The sequence below is a fragment of the Heterocephalus glaber genome, unplaced genomic scaffold, assembly GCF_053883595.1.
Source record: "Heterocephalus glaber isolate CG9 unplaced genomic scaffold, H.glaber_assembly_v1.0 deba00000122, whole genome shotgun sequence".
In the NCBI taxonomy this organism is placed as follows: Eukaryota; Metazoa; Chordata; class Mammalia; order Rodentia; family Bathyergidae; genus Heterocephalus; species Heterocephalus glaber.
Window position 1 is genome coordinate 80,363,372 of NW_028258138.1, and position 16,873 is coordinate 80,380,244.

At 45.6% G+C, this 16,873-nt stretch overlaps 1 protein-coding gene across 2 annotated transcripts in view; it reads left to right on the plus strand.

Moving 5' to 3' along the window:
• Window positions 1–309: 309 nt before the first annotated feature.
• The window catches only part of Prtg (protogenin), a 103,667-nt gene continuing 87,103 nt past the window's right edge, over window positions 310–16,873 (plus strand). For both annotated transcript variants that reach the window (XM_021260749.2, XM_021260743.2), the window contains exons 1-2: window positions 310–649; window positions 1,878–2,180. In XM_021260749.2, coding sequence (XP_021116408.2) covers window positions 550–649; window positions 1,878–2,180 — 403 coding nt within the window. In that variant the 5' untranslated portion in view covers window positions 310–549. The remainder of the gene's footprint in view (window positions 650–1,877; window positions 2,181–16,873) is intronic.

A 16,873-nucleotide genomic window follows, 5' to 3' on the forward strand; every position in this document is an offset into this window, starting at 1 on the left:
TCTGGTGGCCACGCTGGCTCCTAGAATCCAGAGCCCTCGGGGGCCTCTGCCATGGGGACAGGGCCTTCGCACCGCTCTCACGACCTGGGACTCAGCCCCTTGTGGCGGGAGTCAGGCCTGAGCGCTGGTCTCTGCCCCCACCCCTGGCCCTCGCCGGGGTCCACACCTGGGGTGCCTGTCTGGGGTCCCAGATCTGGTCCCCGTCTGGAGGCGCCGTCCCTCCCACCGCGGGGATGGGCAGGACCTGGCGGGCGGTGGGCGCCGTTGTCCGGCAAGGCTTCGCTCCGCCCCGTGTCCCTCCGCGCCCGCCCGGAAAGTAGTCCCCGCCTGTCCAGTCGGCGCCGCCTCCGCCGCCGTCCACACCGCCGCCGCCGTCCACATCGCGGCTCCGTCCGAACCACGGCTCCACGTCCCGCCGCCTGCACGCCGCCGCGCGGTCGCCCTGGTCTGGGTCGGGTCGGTCCCGGTCTCGTCCCGGTCCTGCCCTGGTCCCGGTCCCGGTCCCGGTCCGGCCCGGCCTGTCCCGGCCATGCCCGCCAGGACCCGCTGATGGCGCCGTCCGAGCGGCCGCCGGGGATGCGCGCGCTGCTGCCGCTGCTGCTGCTGCTGCCGCTGCTGCTGCTGCTGCCGCTGCTCGGCGCCAGCCCAGGTGCGCGCGTCCTCCGGCTCCTCCGCGCCCGCGCCCCGGCCCCAGCCCGGCCCGGCCCCGCGCCGCTTGACCCCGCGGCCATTGTCCCTCGCCAGGTCCGGCCGCACGTGGCGGCGTCTTCGCTCGGGGCGGCGGGGGCAGGGTCCCCTGAGGGCGGGGGCGGCGGTGCGGGGCGCGGGGCGCGGGGCGAGGGGCGCAGAGTGGTCGGCGGCGGGTCGTGCACAAACTCGGAGGAGCCCACTCTGTGCCTGGCTTCGGCGCGGTTCCTCGCGGACCCCGCTGTCGGGCGGACTTGCCGGGGCAATAGTTCCCCCGCGTGTTCGCGCGTCGCCCGCGCAGTCCACAGGCGGAAAGGACCTAGTCAGGTGCGGCCGGCGGGACTGCGGCTCGCATGGAGAGGTCACCGGATCCTTTTTCCTGGAGGGGCCGGGGGATGGATTTGCTTAGGGTGAAGCATTTTCTCTGCTCTGATAAAAATGTGTATTGGCTGATTAAGCAGCCTTCTCTCCCTATTAGACAGTAAGGACCGATTAGTCACGCATTTTTCCCAACAGTTGGTAGTTCTAAAAAAGCGAAATAAAAGTTTCCTAATCCGATGGCCCCGATCGCCCACTGAGTACAAGCAGCAAGAGTTACCAGCTTTTCAGTCTATTGTTTGTCCTTAAAATACCTAGCTGGCCTTGCAGAAAGTAAGTAAATGGATTTCTTTCAAGGAGAGAAAGCAGAATCCCAGCTGTAAAGGGGGAGATAGAAAAATTAAAACTTGTAATTTGTCACCAAAGATAATGGCACTTTCTAAAGAAGTAGGCGCCAAGGGTTCCAAAAACACTCCAGGGCAGGGGGAAATAACTTGCTTGTTCACAGAGTGGGAGTTTTGCTAATGATTTCTTGTAAAATTAGACTTTTACGACTTCCTCTGTTCAAGATCGTTTTGACAAGCTTGTAAAAGTAGCAAACAGCTTATGAGCATGAGTTTTAGTGAAGATTTTGAAACTAGCAAGGAACTTGAGAATTCTTATAAGGGATAGAAGTTGCTTAAACTCTGCCTTTAGTGTGGATGTGGTAAAAGGTGACTTTACCTTGTTGAAAAAGTTGAGGAAACTCTTGTATGTTAACTAATATGGACAGTTAGATTCCATCCTTCACTCTGAATATGTGTTTTACATCTGTGTGTTAAATAATTTTATACCTGTAATTCTGGATATACCTTTCTCCCCTTTTCCTGTAGGCGTGTGGTGCTTTAGCGAACTGTTTTTTGTAAGAGAACCACAGGATGTAACTGTCACAAGAAAGGACCCGGTCTTTTTAGATTGCCAGGCCCACGGAGAAGTTCCTATTAAGGTCACATGGTTGAAAAATGGAGCAAAAGTGTCTGAAAATAAACGGATCCAGGTTCTTTCTAATGGCTCTTTGTACATCAGCGAAGTGGAAGGCAGGCGGGGAGCCCAGTCTGATGAGGGATTTTACCAGTGTTTGGCAGTGAACAAATACGGAGCCATCCTGAGTCAAAAAGCACATCTCACCTTATCAAGTAAGTGTTGCGGTATTGGTCTCAACATTTTCCATTGCGACAGTTATGAATATCATAGCCCTAAAAATCGCACACATTAATAATTTTCCTGGGGATAGTAATTGATGGAGGCGTGCAGAGAGGAATACACACAGAAAGTGAGATGAATGACACAGAAGTCAACTGGAGTTTAGAAAATCAAGCAAAGCAGGGGCTGGGGATTTAGCTCAGTGGTTTCGCTGCCTGCTGCCCAAGCGCAAGGACCCGAGTTCAATCCCTGGTACCTAAAAAAAAAAGAAAAGAAAATCAAGCAAAACAGAACCTGCAGGGATGACGTTACATAGGATGACGTTACATAAATTTCAGGTCACCCCATAGAAAGAGGTTTGGCCAACACAACAGAACTTGTTCTACAAACTCATCTTGTGGAAATCAGCCATGAACACAATCAGAAGTAAATCTCTCTACTTTGTAGATGGCTCTGAGTGCTAAATCTCTCTTTGAGCCCAGCCTCCCATTTCTCTGGCTGCTTTTAGATCACCCATGTGGCTTTCTGTTTGTAGGAGAGGGCATTGTCAGCAACTCTCTAGCCTTTGAAGCCTTCCTGGTCTTTTCCTGCTGGCAGAGCACGAGATTAAGGCCATTTTCATACTATGCTTAATGGACTTAAACCAAAACCAGGCCACTCATTTTCCCCTGACTTGTTTGCTGTCCAATGATGGCCTTTGTGTTAGCAACCTGTTCCGAGCACTGTGAGTAGGTGGTGGGTGGAGGCCAGGTGAGGCCTTGCTTCCCTAGAGGTTATGCCTCACAGAGGGTCCCACACTGCAGCCAGGACTCCAGCAAATTATCTAGATGTTGATAGACGAAACAAACTGTATCCTAGAGTGGCTTTCTAGGCATCCTCACTTCATGCTTTTGTTAATTCACAAAAGATAGATTTTGCACTGTCCCTACAATTGACCAACACATGAACAACAGGAAGAGGGAGTTCTTGAGATAAAGGGATAATCTTTAAGAAATTGTTTCTTTAAGATATATACAATTGAGGCCAGGGATTTAGCTCAGTGGTTCTGGTGCCTGCCTTGCAAGCGCAAGGTCCCAAGTTCGATCCCCGGTACCAAAAAACAGGTATATACAATTTAAACTTAGGCTATTGGCAGAAATCCCCCGTGTTTATTGTAAAAGTGCATGGCCATAATTATGCCTCCCTTGTATTAGTAATTTGTTTAATTTTACAATAAAGATAAATTGCAAGCAAAGATACCAGAGGAATTTTCAGATGTAACCCCACCCCCATCTCTGCCAAAGAAGGCATAAACTGGAGTGGATTTCTAGGAAAACTTTGGTTTTCTTCTTTCTTGTTGCCGTAATCATAATCATTGGCTGCTCGTCATTCCTTTTCCATTTGGTAATGGCTTTCCTACCCAGTACTCTTTTCAGGACAGTGTGCTTTTCGAATTTAAGTTCTGTTCACTTAATTCCTGTCTAATGCAAAATTGCTCTTCAGGCTTCCAGCTTTTCTTCCAGTTTCCAGGTTGGTGGAGGCTGGTGCTTGCTGCCCGGGAACTGTGCCTTAGAGGACTCCTGCGGGAGGGGCTGCAGGAGGGCTGCGGCAGGGTGGGGGATGGGGCGGAGGCCTTGAAGAGACGAAGCATTTGTCACGGCACATGTTGTTTCCGGGACCTCCGGAGAAGACTCCTCAGGCTTGCTGAAACACTTTTGAGAGCACGCAGAGCTTTCTGATTTTCATGAATAAAGCCTGAAAGGTGTGTGATAGGGTTACCAAACAAATGTGGTAGCTCGGTGGTAGAGTATGTGCTTAGCATGCACAAGACCCTGGGTTCGATCCCCAGCACACACTCACAAACGTACTAGCTTTAAAACAATTCTCAGATTTCTGTGTTTGTGAAGACATAATAAATGCTTCACTAGATGGAAGTCATCTTGAAGTGCGTTGTGAAGTAGTTTTCGTACTTTGCAGTGAAACTCCAGAACATTGCTTTGCTATTAAATGCTAACTACACACATTTTATTTAGCCCTGAGGGGGTCTTGTGCTAGGAAACCCCAGCCAGTATTACTGATTTTAAAACGGAAGATTTAGATTTTTCTCAGAGACCCTGAACTGACATAGCTGGCTCTGGGAGCTAAGAAGTGCTGAGCCTCCCTGGAGGCGCCCAGCCCAGTGCTTTTCCTACCTTCAGGGTAAAGATGTTATCTGCTGTAAACAGGAAGAGAATAGGCTTTCAGTGGACATTCTGCTTTGGGGTTTTTAAAGCTAGTTCTCCTAGTTATTGGTAACAGCAGGCTAACATGTCTTCTTTTATTTTTTTTAGAGATGTTGTAAGCAAGCATGTCTTGGTTCAGAAATGTAACAGCACAGTCCCTGAAATGCAAAACTTCAGTCTGCAAGCTGTAGGGTTTTAACACCCAGGCAATCAAGTCTTGGTCTCTAAACTTAGGAACTAGAAGCTGAAAGTTGTACTCTAGGCAAGAATTCCATTATTCATGTGTAAATTAGGAATTCACAGGGTTAAAAGGTTAGAAACTGGCCAGGATGAGGTTTACCCTTGTGATAAAGAGCAGATGACCCTCATTCATGGGCCCCAGCTTTCATGTCGCTCCTCTGCAAAGTTGGTTATTGCCATGAATTGTTCTCGAGGAATGCAGAGTCCAGACTCGAGCAGCCTTCCCTCGAGTGTCACCGTGGAGCCTTATCTCCCAGCACATCACAGTCCCGACAGCAGTGAGTCCTCCCCCGGCCAAGCCTGGCTTCCCTGTTGTTCACCCAAGCACAAAAGAATCCATCCAGCTCAGTTTTGCTAAGGCATCCCATCTTTAAAGGAAAATACAAGGTTAAAGTAATATTTAGCTTTAAAGAAAAGTTAATCCTTTTCTTTGATTGCCATTTTCGCTGTTTTACATTTTAATGTCATTAGAACAGAAAGGGGGGAGGCCCCTTTTCCAGTTGCGTACAATAGTAAGAACAAAATACAGAACTGTCCCCATAAACGTAAATCTTTTAGAATTTTAGCAAATCATAGTTTCACCTTAGATACTCTTTGTTATAGGAATAATTTAGTTTGGATATTTTAGGAATAAGAAATAACTGGACAACTTGACGTTGCTTGCTTGCTTAACATTGAAAGAAGTACATTTCATAGGAAAACATTAGTGTGGTAGAAGTCTCATATTTCAACAAGTTTAAATTAAGATAAGAGACATTGGAGAGAAGCCAAGGAGGGCCGGGCAGTGTTCTGTGATGTGTAAAAGACTGGCTGTGAGCTAGTGATTGAACAGGAAGCGAGCTGTTTATTTCCTTTCCATAAAAGGTGGAAATTGAGTCTTAAGATAGAGGGAAAGAGAACATAAAGCTGGCCTGATTTCTTAGGTTTATCATGACTTCACTTGGGCTGAAAATAATTTTTACATGAACATTTGTAGCTGAAAGAGAAAGGAATTATTGTAACATCATGGTGTTCTTTTCTTTCAAAATTTTGAGGTTAACTTTGGCATCAGTAAAGTTGTTTAAGAGGTACATTTCTGTAAGTTTAAATATTTTCCTTTAGTAGGATAGATTATTTTTCATGAAAAGCTTTTCACTTAATTAAATTAAATTGAAACTTTAAGGTTTAGTGAACAACTCTTCTGTGGGTCTGGATTTCTGTCCTGAAGAGTTAATTTATTCATTATAATCCAAAGTTGATTTTGAAATTTGAAGTTAAAATATATTAAAAACATTTTTAAATCATGTTTAAAAAAGAAGAGGGAGGAGCTGGGCATGGTGGTGCATGGGTGTAATTCCAACACTTGGGAGGCTGAGACAGAAGGATCGCTGCAATTTTGAGGTCAGCTTGGGCTACAGAGTGAGTTTAAGGCTGGCCTGAATTACAGAATGAGACTCTGTCTCAAAAGAACCCTTAAAAATAAAAAGGGACAGTGGTATATTGAAAAGTCACTAGAAGTATGAGACTATAGCCTCGGTTTTTGGATTTTATTAATAGTCCTGGACCCAAAACAGGCAAAGTTTTGCTGCAGGGTCGCTGTTTGGTCATCGCTGGAAAGGACAGAGTCTCACATATTTGAGGGTGGTCCCCCCAAGTTAGGCTGGTAGCAGTCATCTGCCCCCAGGTGCTGGCACAGAAGGAAGCTTTGATTTTGGAAGCACAGACAGAACTACTGAGGGGTTAGAGAGACCAGTCTCCAACACTGTGATAAAATTCAGTTGATACTTTCTGGGATCCAAGGAAAACCACTACTGTAAGAGACAGTATGGTTCAAAAGTATATATGTAATTTAGAATTGACTTCAAATTGCTTAAGTCAAGGAGGTAAAGTTGCACATTGGCTTCACAGGCTTGAGCCCTGCGATAGTTTTTGAAGTCTGGCCACTGTCGGTCTATTTGCCCGGGGCCTGAGATCTCTGGGAAGTGGAGCCAGTTTCCCCAATGCAATGCTAGCTCCCTCTTCTAGCTCACCCTGCTTAGAGTTGTTGGCTTCTTTGAGCAAGCAGGTTCCACCCCAGGGTAGAATTCTGTTTCTTTAAGATGAATGTCGTGTATTTATTTTGTTTCTGTCCGCTTTGCGGTGGGTTTGAAGGGGGCTTGACATGCTGGCCTTTTGTCAGCTTTCTCTGATGGCTGCGGAAGGAGAGTTGTGTTGCCTGGGGAATGTGGTCACTGCTTCCAAATTTAACAGCTGGGCCTATTGACGAAGTCCAGAGCATTTAAAAGAATAGCAGAAAACAAATCATTTAAGCAGGGCTTTAGGTTAAAGGAGTATTTCAGTTAATAAATCACATGCATTTAAAGTTACTTTTCTGAAAACCATGATATTCTTGGCTAAAGCTTTGAGAGATTATCTTTAGTTCTCACCTACAGAGTTCCTTAATTACGGTTGATGACTTTCTGGCTTTTAAATCGGTAAGTATTACTTATATGAAAAATAATCGTGCTGGGTCAGGTGTTTTATTGTGGATCCTACTTGAACTTTAAAAGCAACTGTGATTGAGATGTTCTAGGAATTTCCATTGTCAAGTCTGTTTTAATACTCTGTCTGGATTCCTTATCAGAGTCTTGCTAAATGACAAAGGAAGAGCAGAGGAGAGCTGTGATCCTTGTGGAACTCTTGCAGCTCCTTCCCCTGGCTCTGCCTGCGTTGCTGGCAGTGGTGACCAGAAAAGGTAAAAATGGACCAGGTCACCTCTGGCAGCCAGGTGAGCTTCTGTGGGGAGGTGGATGCAGAGGAGGAAGGTGTAATTGTCACCCTGTCCTGGCAGTGCTCTGTGACTCTAATCTGACAAATTCTTTCCTGACTTTCACATTCCTTGTTTTTCTTTTCTTTTTAACCTCTGGTTCTGAGATACTGCTTTTGATGAGCCTTTAAAAGCCACATTCTTACAGGCTGAGCAGACGGCATGAATTAAAAGTGTTTGTTTTTTCAGTTGACAGAGGGCTTGCCCTTCCCTCGTGTTTGTAAGTGTGTATTTTTGACAGCCTGGCATTTTAGTGGGAGGATTAATCGCATAACTGTTAGAGAACACACACATTGTTCAGGGCTTTGAATTCAAATTTGTGTCCTCACTGATTTTGTAGAGAGGAAATGTTCTTTTTAAAGGTTACCTTGTGAAACTAGATAAATCCTGTTTATCTAGGACAGTGTCTTAGTTACTTTTCTTGCTGCTAGAATAAAATACCTGATACCCACAAGTTAAAGGAGGAAAGGTTTATTTTGCCTCGTAGTTTGTAGAGGTTTCAGTCCATAGTCAGCTGGCTTCAAGCAGGTTGCCATGGCAGAGGGGCGTGCCAAGAAACAGTCCATGGCAGGGTAGGCAGGAAGGAGCGGGAGGCAGAGAACAGTGAGCTTCCCTTTTCCTTTTATCCCATCCCATCCCTATAGGCCTATTGGTTGGTGCCATCCACACCTGGGGAGGGGCTTCCATTATCCACTCCCAGAACTATGCTAAACCAAGCAGTGGACTAATTCAGCTCTCACACCCTTAATCCATATTCACACACCCTAGAGCCAGCCACCTCTGAACAGCTACACCTGTAGGCACATGAGGCTCTGGAGGGACATCTGGACACAAGCCATAACAGTGTCAGGTTTTTTCCTTTCACAAAGTGGCTTTATACACAGTGCTTTAAACAAGTCATACTCTTGGAATAACCCTCCAGAGTAGCCCTTTAATTGTTTTATAACCTTCACTGCTGCCTCAAAACATGGTAGCGCTTAGTGACTTATCTTCCACTCCTCCGTGTGAAGTAAAAACCGTATTTCTGGCTGTGGACGGTATTTCTCAGGGTTTCCCAGCCTTGGCACAGCTGGCACATTGGGCCAGATGATCCTTCACGAGGGGACGTCCAGGGCACAGTGTGATGTGTAGCAGCCTCACTCGCCCGGTGCCAAGCACAACCCCTTGAGACACCCAGAAGGTCCCGCTGGGCAGTGGGGTCTGCCCTACCTGAGCACCACTGATGGCTCAGAAGGTAGTGGAAGACCTTGCGGGTGATAGTGGCTGTTCCTTACTTTATACCCTCCCTCCCTCCCTCTCTGTGTTAGCAGTGCTGATTTTCTGATCAGAGAGCAATTTGCTAAGTATTGAGAAGGAAGCTTGGCTTTGAAGCCTGGCTTGGCACTGGTCAGGGTGCTGTAGTAGGGCCCCACCCATGTGCAGTCTGCTCACTTGGACTTGCCTTGGGCTGTCTAGGCAGAGTAAGTACAGTTGTTATCTAGTAGCCTGGTACTATTCCCTGGTACCGGCTCAGGACCTTCCACTTGCCAGGCAGGCTCAGGACCTTCCACTTGCCAGGCAGGCGTGGTGCCACTGAGCTAAATCCCCAGCCCCAGTACAGTTGCTATCTAACTTCAACCACTCAGCACTGTTCCAAGCCATGTGTGGTGCAGTGCTGGGTGCCAGAGCCGGGCCACTGAGTGACATCTTCAGAGTTTTGTTTGTTTTGTACCTTGTATTTTCTTGGTGTGATAGATGGCACAGTTGAGGAAATAAGTGACCTCTTGGGTATGGGAGATTCTTTTGTGATGTCTGCTGGAGAGAAGGGTAGCAGCCTCAGAGGAGCACGTGTGGGTGGTGGTGATTTTAGTGAGTGGTTGGCAGAAATCTTATTAGCTCACTGGTGCATCAGGCCCTTCTGCTCGGGTTTGGACAGAAGCACCCCCATCCCTCACAGATTGTGACTTGGAGACAACGCACCTCAGGGACTACAGGGCGCATTAGGCAAGGAGCCAGGCCCTGGCCTCCGGGTGCTGAGGGCTCGGGAGGCCATACCAGGGGCTCACTCGCTTAGCAGTGCTGGCAGGGCCTCGCCGCGTCTCCCTCAGGCCACTCTGTTCAGTGCTGGGTGAAGTGTGGCTGTTGTCACTTGTGGAGCCTTGGAGTTCAGGCAATGAGGTGGCAGGTGGTCACGCATCAGGGGAGGCTACGCCAAATCCTGTTCAGAGCCCTCAGTGTCCAGGGCCAGAGAGACAGGTGCCCCTTTTTCTTGTGTGTAAGGAAAGTTCTGTAACAAGAAAGGGTATTTGTGTCAAGGTGAATTGTTAATATTTTTACCCAATTTCCCTCTGCAAGTGGACCAGTCTCAATCTTTGCCGAATGCTCCTGGTACCTGCTCTACTTCCTAAGTTGCTGGAGGCCGTGGTAGAGAAGTGGAAGAGGCAGGAGCTGAGCAGACAGGACTTTGGGTGATTCTCCCGCCCCTGATGTGCGTTGCTGTCAGTGAACATTTCCTCGGTGAGACTGGGTCCCGTCACATTGGGAGAGAGTCGTGTAAATCACTGAGGAACTTACCACCGCTTGGTGACTGTTTGAATTGCCTTCTTGGAGGTGATGCAGGAAGGCCAAAAGCCTCCTGACAGCTTGTGCTGGTTCTGATTTCAGGGTCCAGGAAGACAGGCTCCTCTGTCCAGACCTGGATGGCTTGGGACGGTCATGCACCATGTGTGGGAGCTGTGTGACTCTATGGATGGGTGTCTGGTTCTGCTGATCATGTATTCTGTCACATTTTATTTTATCTTGACCTAGTATCTTAAAAATACAGTTATGGCTTCTTCTGGAGAAATTTGCTAGTATTTTTTTTTTCAGCCCCAGGGATCAAACTTAGGACCTTGTGCTGGCAAAGCGGTGCTACTGAGATAAATCCCCAGCCCTAGTACTTTTGTATTTTAATAGAAACAGATTATACAGGCTCCCTGCTCTGCCAATTTCTGTTAAGAATAAGGTTTAATTTTTCCCTTAGCTTTCAAACTGAATCAGTTTGTTCCCTCTGTTTGGATTTAAAGTAATTTAGATTGAAATATTGACTTCCAAGTGGCTTTAAAATAGGAAAACATGCTTTAAAGTTGGCATTGTGTTTTGTTTTAACAAGGGATCACAGCTTTCCTTAACTAATTGTAGCAGTTAAATGTATCTACTGTTTTCTCAATGAGAAGGCTTAACTTTCTGTGTGTTCACACTGTGACTTAATGCCTTTAGCATAATTTTAACTGAAGGAACCAACTTGAACACAGCCACAAGATTACCAAAAGGATTATTAAAAGTTACCCCAGTGATAGACTGTAATTTCTTCAAAGCCTACAAATATTGTCACCCAGATGTTTTAGCAGAGTTTTAGAAATTTGTGATAATAAACGAAAAGAAGTATACAGATAAAAACAGCTTCATGAAATTTAATTCATTGATTTAGAGGACACTAAATTGAGGACTTAGAACCTCTGATATTTAGAAAATGCTGCTACTTAGCAAAGTGTGTAATGAGAAACTGTGGCTGGGCCTGGCCATGGTGGTGTAAGCCTTTGGGATGCTGTGACAGCAGGATCTCAAGTTTGAGTGCTGGACAGTTTAGCAAGATCTTGTCTAAAACAAAAAGAGAACTAGTGATGTAGTTCAGTAATTTGATATGAAGGCCTTGGGTCCAATCCCCACTATTGCCCCCACCAAAAAAGTAGATAGGAAGTACGAAGGCCGGCACAAGGAGCGGCTGCTGGGTGTCCTTGGGGTTGAGGAAAATGCTCTAGCACACGAAAACACACTGAGCTGCACAGGATGCATTTTAGAGCACATGACTTATATCTCAGCTTTATGCATTTTCCCACCACGCATAGGCTGTCATTTTGACCCCTTTGGTAAAATAATGTGCTCAGCCACTTAAACTCGGCTCTGCCCACGCGGGCCTCTCTGTGTCTGAGCTCCTCAGAGCCACACGGAGAGCCACGCTGTTGGCTATGTGGCCCCAAGACAGGCCCACAGTCCTGCAGTGGCACCTTAATCTGAAGACTGGGTTTCCATTTCTGCATAAAAGGGTGTTGGAATTAGATGAAAATTGTATTGCATCTGCAGGGGCCTTGGCAGTTTTGATGTCCTAACAGTATTAAGTCTTCAATGCATAAATGGCACATTTTGCCATATTTTTAGGTCTCTTTCTCTCAGTAATGTTTTCTGGTTTTCAGTGTGCAAATGTTCAGTAAATACATTTTTGGCAAAATTTATTCTGAGGCATTTTATTCTTTTAGATGTTAGTGTGAATGGAATTATTTTTTAAACATGCTTCTTTCAAATAGTTTATTTACAGTGTTATATAAATACAACTGCTTTAGCATTGATTAGTATTGAGCTTGTACCTGAAACACTTCTGAACTTTGGTACCGGGGATCGAACTCAGGTCCTTGCGCTTGCACAGCAGGTGGCAAAACCACTGAGCGAAATCCCCTGCCCTTTGGCTTTTTTTTAATGAAAAGTATCAGATTGTCTAGAAATGATACAGCTTTATTTTTTTCTCTCCCATTGGATGTCTTTCATTTCTTTTTCTTGTCTAATTGCTTTGGCTAGAACTTCTAGTACAATGTTTATCTTGCTGTACCTTGCTTTGCTTTTTGCTGTGCAGTCCATGCTGGCCTTGAATCCACTCTGTAGCCCAAGCTGGCCTCAAACTCTCCATGGCCCTCCTGCCTCAGCCTTCTAAGTGCTGGGATTATAGGTTTGCCCCACGATGCCCAGCTTCCACCTTCATTTCAGATTTTATATTATCTCTCTGTTTCTCTCTGCCCTGTGTCATTCTAAAGGTTTGTCATGTCTAAAGGTTTGGCCAGCTCAACTTTTGCTTTTTTTTAGATGCTCTTTCATTTTTCTATGCCCTATTTCATTTATCTTTAGTCTGACTTACTATTTTATTCCTTCTGCTAGCTTTTCATTTTTTTTTTACTACTTATTCTAGTTCCTCAAGTTTATTGATTTCAAATTGTTCTTTTTAAAACGTAGATGGTTGTAGCTGTAAATTTCTGCATATGGCTTTCACTGAATTCTACAGGTTTTGAAAGATTGTATTTTCATTTGTCTCAAGGAATGGTCCAGCTTGCTTTGTCTTCTTTTCCTTAACCCATTGGTTAAGAGTATTTTGGGAAAAGAATTAAAAGAATCATACCACAGCGATATATGTGCACCCATGTTTATAGCGGCAGAGTTTGTGATAGCTAAAACTTGGAAACAGCCCAGTTGCCCATCAACTAGAGTCTGGATAAAGAAGATGTGCGGTTTTTTAATAAAATGGAGTACTACTCAGCCATAAAGAATGAGAAACTAGAGACATTTATAGCTAAATGGATGCACATTGAGGCCATACTCTTAAGTGAAATAAATAGGACACACGTGTGAATACCAATAGTTTCTCTGGTGTGAGAAACTGAAAGTGTAAATAAGGATCAAAATGTATAAAACAGGAAGAAGAGGTTTAAAGGGGTAGGGGAAGTGGGAGGAGTGGGGAAAAGGAAAGAAGGGAAAAGAAAAAATATGAGAAAAGGAAAAAATGGAAACAAAGTCTTTGTAAATAGGGAAGGGTAGAGGGGTTGGAGGGAGGGCAGGGGAAGGGGGAAAAATAAGAACCCAGATGCATCATGTACAGGTGCAAGATCCCAATGATGAATGCAATTGTATTGTACACCTAAAATGTACCAATAGACTTAATGAATTAAAAAAAAGAGTATGTTGGGAGTTTTCTAGATTCCTTTTTTTTTTTTTTTTTGGTACCAGGGATCAAACTCAGGATCTTGTGCTTGTGAGGCAGGCACAGTTAGATTCTTTCTTAATTTTTAGCTTTATTCCAGTGTGATTGGAAAAATACTTGTTATGATATTAATCATTTAAAATGTCTTAAGACGTCTTTGTGACCTAGTATACATTCGTTCTGCCCTGGGTAATTAATTTTCTGGTGCACCTTAGGAAGATTTGTATTCTGTGGTGGGTGGGTTGTCTTTACAGTTGTTATGTTTAGCTGGCATATAGTATAGTTTAATCCTTTCTCTTCCTATTGATGTTTTGTCTAGATGTTTTATCTATTTTAAAACTCTCTTTTCTTTTAATTCTGTCAGCATTTGATTCATGTTATTTGGGCAATTTGCTCTTTGGCTAGTATATGTATATAATAATTGTTATATCTTCTTGATGAATAGATCCTCTTATTAATACATAGTATCATCCTTTGTTCTTTTGAACAGTTTTGGCTTGAAGTGTGTTCTACCTGCCCCTGGTGCAGTCGCCCGGCTTGGTTGGTTATCATTTGCAAAGATATACCTTTTTCTGGGCTTTTCCTTTCAACTTGTGTCTTAGGGTTTCCAACAAGTCTTTTGTAGACAGCATAGTTAGATCATGCACTGTTGGTTTTAGAAAATCTATTCTGCTGTTGGGGATTTTAGCTCAGTGATACGAAACAAAAAATAATCTGTTCTGCTAACCTCAGCTTTTTGACAGAGCATTTAATCTGTTTACATCTAGTGTGGTTATAAGGAATGACTTTTGCCATTTTGCTGTTTTTTTCTATCTTGTACCTTTTTGTCTCTCATTTCCTCCATAACTGCCATCTTTGTGATCAGTTGATTTTTCTTTTTAGTACTGAGCCATTTTTACTCCCTTCTTATTTTCTATGTATTTTTTAGATATTTTCTTTGTTTTTACTCTAGGCGTTATACTTAACATCATAAATTTATAATATCTAATTTGAATTGGTACCAACTTAGCTTCAGTTATGTGCTTTGTAGCTCCATCTCTTACGTTATTGTCACATGTTAGATCTTTATACAGTGGCCGCCCAGGAATGCATATTTATGATTCTTTTCATTTGTCTTTTGAGTTGTGTAAGAAATAAGCACAGGCATTCACCCCAAATATACGCTGGTGATGGCTCTTACCTGTTCACCCGCTGCACCCACTTCTTCACAGAGCTCTGGTAGCTGACCAGTGTGCAGCGTTTCTTGGTGAGCTGGTCCAGCAGTAACAAGCTGCTCTGGCATTTGTTGGTCAGGGAATGTCTGCATTTCTGCCTCGTTTCTACATCCGGAAGTCTTATTTTGCTGTTTTCCTCTTCGTACTTTATGGGTGTCCTCCCAGTGTCTTTGGCCTTCACAGATGACAATGAGTTTACGGGAGTTTGTTGTAGAGGCTCATCCCTCTTTTGCCATCTTCAAGTCTCTCTCTCTCCATCGCTAAACAATGTGATTATAAATGCATTGCTCTGAGGGCTACGTTCGGTTTATTTCACATAGAATTCACTGAGTGTCTTGGGGTGTAGGATTTCTTTCATCGCATTTGGAACATTTTTAGCCGTGATCTCTTCGGATGTTCTCCTGGCCCTGTCTTGTCCCCAGCTCTCCCTGGATCTATTATGCAACTGATGTGTGCTGGCTTGACAGTGCCTTCCGTGTCCCTCAGAATCTCTTCACTTTTGTTTCTTTTCTCTCTCTCTTTCTAAATCATGATGTTTCCCTTATGATTTCTAGTTTTGTCTTACAATCCCTACCTTACAGTATCCTTCAGTGACAGTATCTCAAGTTCCTGAGATCCACCTCCCTTTTCTGTGCCTGGTGACTTTTCTTTGTGGTAGAAACTCCTTTATGTGGTCTGTGGCCTTTTATCATGAGCCCATCTTTGGTGAGACCCAATGCACACTATGCCATGGGCATCTGCTTTTGTGGCATGCCTCAGTGTCTCCCTAGTCATGGGCCAAGTTTTGGATTACTTTTTGGCTGTGCTGAGTTGGTTGAGTAAATAAATGTCTGATGTAGGCCTATTTTCTTGTTTGTCATGGAAGCATTTTCCTTACCTAGAATAAAGGCTCCTGCTAATTTTGCTGGTGGGCTGATTTTTCTACTGATCCTTTCTCCAGCTGTTCCAGGATCCCCCTTGCAGATCTCAGCTGTGTTGTGATGGCAAAATCACTGCTTTATCTGCGAGGCCTCCAGTGGCCTCAGCCACCTGTGGGCCACCACAGCTTGGGCCAGAAGTTGACTGTTAACCTGGGCCTTCCAGCGCTGTGAGTGGTGAGGAAGGTGTTTTGAGTGTTCTGTAGCATTAGTGGGCAGGAGCATCTGTTTGCGTAGTGAGCTCTTTATGGGAATCAGACAAAGGGTGGAGTCTTTAGGGAAGTCTTCCTACCTGGAGGCCTCATGCCTGACCTCTGAGGACTCAGTTCCCAACTTTACTTTGCTCTACAGTCATGGCTTTTCCTGTGTTAGTTTTCAGTGTGCATCGCAATTGCATTTCCTCTTTCCTTGTCTCAGGGCACTTCCAGCCCTGGGGAGCTTTCAGGACCTCAGCTTAGCACTATATCCCACTGCCAGAGCCCCAGGGAAGTGATGGGCATAGTGTAGAAACTACTACGGTATTTGTGAGAGCCTTGAGAATCAATTCTGTGTTTGTTCTTCACTTAGCACAGATATTCATCTCTGTAACACATACTTATTGAAAATCTGCTTGGCTACGTCCTGAGCGTGACGTGCTTAGTTTAAAACCTAGCCCTGACCGCAGAGACAGATGGTGGAGAAGGGGGTGTGAAATACATAATTATGGTGGCAGTGACTGGTGCCACACAGCAGTACGGTGTGGTCTCTGCAGCTTTATTTGTCTGATGTTATTTCCTCAGACTTTTTATTTTGGCAATTTCAGCTCCCTACAGTAGTCAAAGGGAAAGTGTAATGAGCACCTGACAGGCTTTACCTGCCTGCAGCTGTTAGTGTTTCCCACCTTCTCTTCCTTCTGACGCTTTACTGCCTGTCACGTCCCCATTCACCCCTGGACCCAGCAAGGAGCTGCCCTGGTGGCGGGGAGCCCAAGCTGAGTTCTGAAGGAAGATGACACTTGGTCAGAAGAAGGGCATGGGCAGTGCAGCAGGCATGGAGGCAGACGTGCTGTGTGTTAAGTACGAGGCTGCCTGATGCTGTGGAAGTTGGTCTGGAGGTTGTGACAGCCAGAAGGGGTGTAGGGGCTGCAGGCAGCAGCCTCAGAGGATACTCCTATACGAGTGCTCTGGGAGGTGCCACTGGAGGTGATGCGTAAGGAGCTGCAGCTCTGGCTGGTCAGGTGGGTCCCCTGGAGCCCGGGAGGTGATGGTCGGAGTGGGACTAGACCTGGTGTGGGTGAAGTGGGCTGGCAGGGCCTGGAGGAGGCCATGTGGGTAATGCACCCTGGGCTCTGACTGGGGTGGTGAGGGCCGGGTTCTCAAGGGCAAGGGGAGAGGTCAGGACAGTGCTGCCAACCGAAACAGGAACTTCAGGAGGAGCCAGGCACTCAGTGTGTAGCCGGAGAGCATGGAAGCCAGGTGGCGCCATCAGCAGTGGGGTCTGATGAGCTGTGGCCTGCAGCTGGAGCTGAGCACCAGCACGGAGGTGAGCAGCGGGCAGGGCCGGGAAGGTCGGGACATGAATAGAACACC